Here is a 9,854-nt window from a genome sequence, read left to right on the forward strand (position 1 = left end):
AATATATTGTTCTGTGATCGTCAGTTGCTAGCTACTGCTTTGGCAGACTACATAAAGGTACTTAAAGATTAACCCTACAACAGTACATTCGGGGACAGATTAGTAAAGAGTGATGTACAACCACATTCACTACAACGTGAACATCTCCAGGAAAACCCTGACCTCGTAATCCGCGAGGCACAGAACACACGAGGCACGGGACACGTCATTCACATCATCCATGGTTCCGCGGGTAGCGCAAGCAGTAGAACGATAAGCCATGGTCTACCCCGGATCCGATGGTTTCTCGTCAACCCATCGCTCCTAGAAAATGTCCTTGAAGAACTCCCTGCACCTTTCGATCTTTCCAGAAGTACAGATAAAGTCTAACATTTCAACACCCTTTGCATTTCTTCTTCGTCTTCGTGTTCACACAGTAGCAAATGGCAAACAGGTAACCTGATTCGACGCTGCCCTCTGTCGAGGCCCTATCAAGCAGTTCCATCCCTATGTCACGGCGGCCAATCCAGAAATACTCTGTCATCTCCTGCCGGAGTATAGTATCCGCATTTTCTGCTTCCACACAGCGATCGAGGAACCTCCTTTCAGGTCGGTCAAGGTAAAATAAAAAGGAGACTAGCCGTATCTGCCACATCGTCGAATGTTGGTAAACGGCGTCGGAACTACCTGCATCAAGAAACACCTTGCAAGTAGCCTGCATGTTGAATAGGTCATGGATTGAATATGATGCAACCTTGTGGCAATCCTCACCCATAAATCGCGAGGGAGAATATTCATCGGACATTCATACTCGACGGGTACGATCCCTTTCTTTCTGCTTATCTTGGAGTTCCAGCCATTTGCAAGGCCTTGTTAGATGTCAGAGATTACGAAGGGTTGAAACCATCTGTAGTTAAAAGACGGAGTGTGAGCTTTTATATATTATTAATATCATTTAAACTTGTCGGTTATTGCGATAGTACAATTATTATATTGATTCAAATTTCTAAAGCGTGTATATCTTTACCTCACCTGCTTCCGGGATAAGTAACGATTATCTTCTACCATATACAAGTTAATACATATTTATTATTATTATATTATATATACTGACATTAATTACATGACTTAGCGCGTCAGCGTTGCCCAACATCATGAATAATATCGGATAATCAATACGCTTGTCAAATATCATATTACCGTATTACTGTGAATACTATATGTACATGTACTATATACTTATGTATACATGTACAGTTTACTAAGTAGACGTGTCTTTCTAGGGTACTTACATGACTTGTTTTATATTGGATGATTTACACCCCCTGTTTTTTTGCTTGGAGCTGTGAACTATCTGATACTATCACAGTTAACTCTGCCCACAAAACTGGTTACTCGGAAAGGCAATGGGGAGTCACCGAAAAGTGTTTTGCGTATTTATAAAATATTTATTTCAATTAAAATCAATTCAAATTATTACTAACAAGAAAGGAGATGAGAAGATATTGACAGTTAACCACATCTGGATTGAACGAATTAATAAAAACTACGAAGCATAGAATATCAATCTTTCGAAACAATGTCAATCAAAATGGAAGTAACTCAGAAATTTTGTTCTTGTCGTGTAATAGTCAGTGGCAAAGAAGGATAAACCAATTAACTTGTGAAATTTTGCTTTTGAGTATGATAGCATAGTAGTAGTATTAGGCTCAAAATAGGATAGCACATTGGGGCAGAGTCAATGTTAGGAAGCATCAGCAAGCTTGCCCAATTATCCTGCATCGATCATCGGGGTTTGGAAAACACCTTAAACGTAAACAGTCGCGAGGAAATTCCGCACCTCGTGCTCGGCCAGGCATTGCACACACGACACACCGGACAAGTCGCTTGCAATACCAATTGTTCTGCGGATAGGACAACTACCGGAACGGGATGCTATGGCCTCTGCTGGGTCCGTCGGGTTTATCTTCGACCACGGGCCCTCAAACACCTACGTGAACACCTCTCTGCATCTTTTAACTGCACTGGACTCACGGACCACATCGAAAAATGCAAATCAACGGCGGATCTCATCATCGTCCTTCACATCAAGCGACAGTAGCAGCATCACAGAGAGGTAGCAGGCCTCCACATCGCCCAACTCTGCTGCCTCGGTCACGGTCTGTATACCACCTCTGCGGTGACCAAGCCAGAATAAAGCAACCATCCCTAGCCGAAGCAGAGCGGCCGGATTCGGTACCGTGGTGCATCGGCTCAGAAATCCCATTGCAGCCCGCCCAGAGTGATGCAGGAGGCAAGCAACGGGTAACTCCGAAACCAAGGCATGCATGTACACGGCGTCGAAACTGCATACAGTTGCAAATAGCCTGCAAGTGGCCTGCATGTTGAACAGATCTTGAATTAAAGACGACGCAACTCTCGTTGCAATACTGACCCATATGTCAAACGGAATAGTTTTAAACGGGCAATGGGTCCGACTGATTGCGTGCCCATTCTTTCCACGAGTGCCGATTGTGTGCATTTCTTTTTTCTTTTTTGGGGGGGAGGGAGGAGGGACGATTATCACACACGGTGCTTTCGTTTGCAAAATGGAACGAACTGTTGGTCATCTCTTATTTACATTCTCTATGCATTTATTAGTTGACTGCCCGTTAGTTGTTTGTGCAAATTTCTTTTGCATTCTTTCTCGGGGAATGCTCCGTCTTTACATAAGCACGTTTATGTGTCACATTATTAATGGATGTATTAATAAACTGGTTATTTTTAAATTTCCTCACAAATCATAACAAAATCGATTTTTTATAACAATATTAATAAATCTAATTTTTTAGGGATCTAACTGTATTTTTAAATTTTTAGGGATTTAAATATCCACAAAACAAAAAGTCAGGGATATATTTGTCTTTTTTATTAGAAAATTTAAAGATGTTCGGATTAGATTGTGTAATTCGATCGGATCAAACTGGATCTAATAATTATAATGTAGACAATTGGGTTCGTCCTTGTTATAAACCGGTTTTATTCTAGTTTATTAAAGAATAACTTATTAATTGGTTTAATAAAAATGTCCAATAATAACATAACACATGTAAACTATTATGAAATAACTAAATAAAAATAAGGAAGTGGTAACAAGGATAAGATATAAAGAGAAATAATGAAGTATTGCAACATAAAAGAGAGAGAGAATTGTTTGTTCTTGTGTATATTACTTCAGAAGAAATCCCTATTTACATACATACAAGGGGTCACCTTTTTCAGACTTCATTAATGGTAATCTCTCTTGATATTCTAAGCAACATTTAAAAATGGGCATCCACCTCATATCCTACTCACACTTATCACAACACAAATGTCTTTAAAAAAAGATATTCTTAGTGTATTTGTTAGAGTGGTGTCCTTTTTTATTTTGATTATTTTGTTTTAAATTTTGAATCTAAAAATAAGTTTTAAAAAATATAATTAGTTCGTATTAATTTCTTTTATTTTAATGTGCCCATTTTATTTTTTCAATAAATAGTTAAGGTAATAATCCCCTGGTTTTATTGGTAAACGAAAAAAATTTGGGAAAACGTGTGCCGTATTGAGTACCCGCAGGCGTAGCAATAAATGCATTTATTGGCTATAGCTTAGGCCGAATCATATTGGTTTGGAGGGGGGACTTGATCTGAACTCTTCGATTACTAAAGTGACGTTTGACTAGACAGGAAGCGTGTGACCTTCACTCCATGGGGGCACACAAGGCCACCCGCGCGCTTGCGTGACCAAAGTTTGGCGAGTGACGAAAAATGGTTGTTCTTCATGGTTGCCCAGGGGGAGATGATCCTCGGTAACCGTGAGAAACGTATTAAGGAAGATGCGTTTAGATCTTGTTCGCATAATGATTAATAGCACCCGTTTTAAACCCTACCACAGCAGGCGATAAGCGTCTTGCGTTGTCTATCACACACTCGGCGTTTACAACCAACTTGCTGCGTGTGCCACATCCACCCCCCCCCAAACCGATCCCCACGGAGGATCTCGCAGAACTGTCCATCGCGGATCTGATCAACATTGTCCGCAGGGACGAAATCTGTTCGGATTGTGATATGGTTGAGGCTGCACTTGTGAAAAGGGAGGCTGATCTGAATGGTACAATCCAGGCCCTCCGCACAGAGCTGAGCACGGCAAAAATGGCGCACTTAACCGCAGACGTCAAGTTGAGGTCAAGGGCACAAGAGTTGGAGGAGGCGGGGAGGGCATTGCGGGGGATGAAAATGTTACTTGGTGTCATGAGGCATGAGAATGACGGCACAATCTGCCGACTGGTGGAAGAGGAACACGCATTGAAGGCGGAGATCCATAGGCTCCGTCGGCGGGCACTAGTTGAGGTCGCCAAGTGGGATGAATTGGGTTTGAGGTTATCCGTGTTGGAGGAGAGGCATAAATGTGCGGAGGAAATGCATGGTGTTCATCCAGCGCAATCACCAGGCGGAGATGGTCGTTCCGAACAGTCATCCCATAGTCACAGGTATGCGGGATGTACTTGAGTTTGCGGATGCACATGTTTGTTATGTGTGCCTGCCCTCTGCATGTGATCGCATAGTTCTACGAATACCGGCCGTCTTTCATTCGTAACATGATGCGGTTCCTTTGCTTAGTGTATTGGTTGACAACTGTAGCCGACGATTCGTCTTCTTGTTATTGGCACGTTTTCTTGTTATTAGCATGCTTTTTGTGATGACTGCCATGTTGTGATAATGAAACTTGTATTACTTCCTCGTCGGAAGGATAAAAAATGTTGTACGGCATGATCAGGCCTTGCTTCTCTTATTGTTAATTAATTCCGGTGCAGGGAAAAACAAAAGGGGAATGCGGTACAAAAAATAAACAAAAATATTAAAAACACATTTGTTAATATAAATCATTAGTTAAATACAAATTTAAGCATTTAACCCAATTAGATATGATAGTTATTAATAGGTTAATTGTGATTTATTAATAACTTAAGTAATAATTATTTAAATAGTTAATATAACATATAAAATAAATTGACATATATTTATTTAATTAATTAAAATTTTATATAATTGTTTATTGTTTATTTTTTATAAACATTTGCTAAATGGCATGTTATTAGTGTGCAACAAGAGTCCCCATTCAAAGGGACCCTCTGATGAGTGGATAATTTATACGCTTTTTGACATTGTTTTTAGTATGTTTTTAGTAGGATCTAGTTACTTTTAGGGATGTTTTCATTAGTTTTTATGTTAAATTCACATTTCTGGACTTTACTATGAGTTTGTGTGTTTTTCTGTGATTTCAGGTATTTTCTGGCTGAAATTGAGGGACTTGAGCAGAAATCAGATTCAGAGGTTGAAAAAGGACTGCTGATGCTGTTGGATTCTGACCTCCCTGCACTCAAAGTGGATTTTCTTGAGCTACAGAACTCGAAATGACACGTTTCCAATTGCTTTGGAAAGTAGACATCCAGGGCTTTCCAGCAATATATAATAGTCCATACTTTGGCCAAGAATAGATGACGTAAACTGGCGTTCAACGCCAGCTCTCTGCCCAAATCTGGCGTCCAGCGCCAGAAAAGGAGCCAAAACCAGAGTTGAACGCCCAAACTGGCACAAAAGCTGGCGTTCAACTCCACAAATGGCCTCTGCACGTGTAACACTCAAGCTCAGCCCAAACACACACCAAGTGGGCCCAAGAAGTGGATTTATGCATCAATTACTTACTCATGTAAACCCTAGTGACTAGTTTATTATAAATAGGACCTTTTACTAGTCTTTTTAACATCTTTGGTCTCAGTTTTAATCCATTGTTCATCTTAGGAGACTATTGATCACGTTTAGGGGGCTGGCCATCTCGGCCATGCCTGGACCTTTCACTTATGTATTTTCAACGGTAGAGTTTCTACACTCCATAGATTAAGGTATGGAGCTCTGCTGTTCCTCAAAGATTAATGCAAAGTACTACTGTTTTCTATTCAATTCTTCTTATTTCTCTTCTAAGATATCCATTCGCACCCAAGAACGTGATGAAGGTGATGATTATGTGTGACGCTCATCATCCTTCTCCCTTATGAACGCGTGCCTGACAAACACTTCTGTTCTACATGAAATAAGCCAGAATGAATATCTCTTAGATCTCTTAACCAGAATCTTCGTGGCGTAAGCTAGAATGATGGCGGCATTCAAGAGAATTCGGAAAGTCTAAACCTTGTCTGTGGTATTCTGAGTAGGATTCAATGATTGAATGACTGTGACGAGCTTCAAACTCGCCATTGCAGGGCGTTAGTGACAGACGCAAAAGGATAGTAAATCCTATTCCGGCATGATCAAGAACCGACAGATGAATAGCCATGCCGTGACAGGGTGCGTGAGCATATTATTCACTGAGAGGATAAGATGAAGCCATTGCCAAGGGTGATGCCTCCAGACGATTAGCCGTGCCGTGACAGGGCATTGGATCATTTTCCCGAGAGATGACCGAAAGTAGCCATTGACAGTGGTGATGTATCACATAAAGCCAGCCATGGAAAGAAGTGAGACTGATTGGATGAAGATAGCAGGAAAGCAGAGGTTCAGAGGAACGAAAAGCATCTCCATTCGCTTATCTGAAATTTCTACCAATGATTTACATAAGTATCTCTATCCCTATTCTATTATTCATTATTCGAAAACTCCATGATTATTTTATATCCGCCTGACTGAGATTTTCAAGGTGACCATAGCTTGCTTCATACCAACAATCTCCGTGGGATTCGACCCTTACTCACGTAAGGTATTACTTGGACGACCCAGTGCACTTGCTGGTTAGTTGTATCGAAGTTGTGAACCATGGTATTGGCACCATGTTCTTGGCGCCATTGCCAGGGAAAGAAAGAGCCATGAATTCTACATAATCAAAGTGTGATCACGATTGCACGTACCAAGTTGCTCACGTTGCCAGGGAATGTTTAAACCTGGACATCACAATTTCGTGCACCAAGTTTTTGGCGCCGTTGCCGGGGATTGTTCGAGTTTTCGGCAAGCTTTTGGTCCGGTAACATCAATGCCAAGTTTGATCCGGCAACAACACCAAGTTTTTGGCGCCGTTGCCGGGGATTGTTTGAGTTTGGACAACTGACGGTTCATCTTGTTGCTCAGATTAGGTAAATTTTTTTTCGTTTTGTTTTCAAAAATTTTTCAAAAAATCTTTCAAAAATTTTCTCATCTGTTTTCGAAAAAAAAAAATTTTATTCAAAATTTTTAAGAATGAATTCTAGTGTTTCATGAAGCATGTAAAGCCTGGCTGGCTGTAAAGCCATGTCTAAATTCTTTTGGACTGAGGCTTCCAAACCATCAGAGGCAAGTTACATATTTGATAAGTAATGAGCAGCAATTTGTTATCAAGAGCAATATACTTTGGTGTTAAATGCTGAAGCTTGGCTGGCCATTGGCCATGTCTAGTGTTTTGGACTGGAGCTTTCATTGAAAGCTTGGCTGGCTAGTGAGCCATGTCTAATTCCTGGACTGAAGCTTTAGACTAAGAATGCAAGATTCCTGGAATTCATGTTAAAAATTTTGGAATCCTTATTTTTCCTTTTCATATAATTTTCGAAAAAATCCAAAAAAAATCCAAAAAAATTTGAAAATCATAAAAATCAAAAATATTTTTTGTGTTTCTTGTTTGAGTCTTGAGTCATATCATAAGTTTGGTGTCATTTGCATGTGCATCTTGCATTTTTCGAAAATTTCATGCATTCATAGTGTTCTTCATGATCTTCAAGTTGTTCTTGGTAAGTCTTCTTGTTTGATCTTGATGATTTTTTGTTTTGTGTTGTATGGTGTTTTTCATATGCATTCTTGAATTCTTAGTGCGTAAGCATTAAAGAATTCTAAGTTTGGTGTCTTGCATGTTTTCTTTGCATTAAAAATTTTTCAAAAATGTGTTCTTGATGTTCATCATGATCTTCATAGTGTTGTTGGTGTTCATCTTGACATTCATAGCATTCTTGCATGCATCACATGTTTTGATCTAAAAATTTCATGCATTGCATCTTTTTAGTGTTTTTCTCTTGCATCATAAAAATTCAAAAATCAAAAAAATATCTTTCCCTTTTTCTCTCATCAAATTCGAAAATTTGAATTGACTTTTTCAAAAATTTTTAAAATCTAGTTGTTTCTTATGAGTCAAATCAAATTTTCAATTTGAAAATCTTATCTTTTTCAAAATCTTTTTCAAAAATCAAATCTTTTTCAAAATTCTTAGTTATTTTCGAAAATTCCAAAAATATTTTTCAAAAATCTTTTTCTTATTTTTATATCAAATTTTCGAAAATAACATAATCAATTAATGTTTTGATTCAAAAATTTTAAGTTTGTTACTTGCTTGTTAAGAAAGATTCAACCTTTAAATTCTAGAATCATATTTTGTGATTTCTTATGAATCAAGTCATTAATTGTGATTTTAAAAATCAAATCTTTTTCAAAAACTAATTTCTATCATATCTTTTTAAAAATATCTTCTCATCTTATCTTTTTCAAAAATTTGATTTCAAAATATCTTTTCTAACTTCCTAACTTCTTATCTTTTCAAAATTTGTTTCAACTAACTAACTAACTTTTTGTTTGTTTCTTACCTTTTTCAAAACCACCTAACTAACTCTCTCTCTCTCTCATTTTCGAAAATATCTTCCCCCTTTTTCAAAATTTCTTTTTAATTTATTAATTATTTTAATTTTTAATTTTTAAATCTTAATTTTCGAAAAAAAAAATACTAACATTTTTCAAAAACCATTTTCAAAAATCACTAACTCCTTTTCAAAAATAATTTTCGAAAATTCCTCCTTCTTTCTCATCTTATTCTATTTATTTATTCATCTACTAACATATCTTCCTCACATCATCACCAAATTCGAACCCCCTCTTCTGTCTGTGTTCGAATTTCCTCTTCTTTTCTTCTACTAACAATAAGGAACCTCTTTACTGTGACATAGAGAATTCCTCTTCTTTTCTTTTTCTCTCCTCTTTCTTATGAGCAGGGACAGAGAAAAAGGCATTCTTGTTGAAGCTGATCCAGAACCTGAAAGGACTCTAAAGAGAAAATTAAGAGAAGCTAAATTACAACAACCCAGAGACAACTTGATTGAAAATTTTAAACAAGTAAAGGAGATGGCAGCCGAACCCAACAACAATGCAAGGAAGATGCTTGGTGACTTTACTGCACCTAATTCCAATTTACATGGAAGAAGCATCTCCATTCCTGCCATTGGAGCAAACAACTTTGAGCTGAAACCTCAATTAGTTTCTCTGATGCAGCAGAACTGCAAGTTTCATGGACTTCCATCTGAAGATCCTTTTCAGTTCTTAACTGAATTCTTGCAGATATGTGATACTGTTAAGACTAATGGAGTAGATCCTGAAGTCTACAGGCTCATGCTTTTCCCTTTTGCTGTAAGAGACAGAGCTAGATTATGGTTGGATTCTCAACCCAAAGACAGCCTGAACTCTTGGGATAAGCTGGTCACGGCTTTCTTAGCCAAGTACTTTCCTCCTCAAAAGCTGAGCAAGCTTAGAGTTGATGTTCAAACCTTCAGACAGAAAGAAGGTGAATCCCTCTATGAAGCTTGGGAAAGATACAAACAGTTGACCAAAAAGTGTCCCTCTGACATGCTTTCAGAATGGACCATCCTGGATATATTCTATGATGGTTTATCTGAGCTATCAAAGATGTCACTGGACACTTCTGCAGGTGGATCCATTCACCTAAAGAAAACGCCTGCAGAAGCTCAAGAACTCATTGACATGGTTGCTAATAACCAGTTCATGTACACTTCTGAAAGGAATCCTGTGAGTAATGGGACGCCTATGAAGAAGGGAGTTCTTGAAGTTGATACTCTG

General features: G+C 38.4%; 2 protein-coding genes and 1 non-coding gene across 3 annotated transcripts; all 3 read right to left on the reverse strand.

Moving 5' to 3' along the window:
* Positions 1 to 373: 373 nt before the first annotated feature.
* Positions 374 to 754, reverse strand: LOC107620247 (uncharacterized). Its single transcript, XM_016322438.1, has one exon. It carries the CDS (start codon positions 752 to 754, stop codon positions 374 to 376), a length of 381 nt encoding a protein of 126 aa, XP_016177924.1.
* Positions 755 to 2,035: 1,281 nt separating this feature from the next.
* Positions 2,036 to 2,500, reverse strand: LOC107620248 (putative F-box protein At1g67623). The gene has a single exon (XM_016322439.1). The coding sequence runs from the start codon at positions 2,498 to 2,500 to the stop codon at positions 2,036 to 2,038; it is 465 nt and encodes a 154-aa protein (XP_016177925.1).
* Positions 2,501 to 9,521: 7,021 nt separating this feature from the next.
* Positions 9,522 to 9,629, reverse strand: LOC148579287 (small nucleolar RNA R71). The gene has a single exon (XR_015896367.1). It is a non-coding gene; the product is annotated as a small nucleolar RNA R71 (small nucleolar RNA).
* Between the last annotated feature and the right edge of the window lie 225 nt (positions 9,630 to 9,854).

Source organism: Arachis ipaensis, chromosome B10 (assembly GCF_059453495.1).
Source record: "Arachis ipaensis isolate K30076 ecotype BB chromosome B10, ASM5945349v1, whole genome shotgun sequence".
NCBI lineage: Eukaryota > Viridiplantae > Streptophyta > Magnoliopsida > Fabales > Fabaceae > Arachis > Arachis ipaensis.

Excerpts from the sequence above, each read along its gene's own strand:
- LOC107620248 (XM_016322439.1), bottom strand. The coding sequence starts at position 2,500 with ATGCACACAATCGGCACTCGTGGAAAGAATGGGCACGCAATCAGTCGG.
- LOC107620247 (XM_016322438.1), bottom strand. The coding sequence starts at position 754 with ATGGGTGAGGATTGCCACAAGGTTGCATCATATTCAATCCATGACCTA.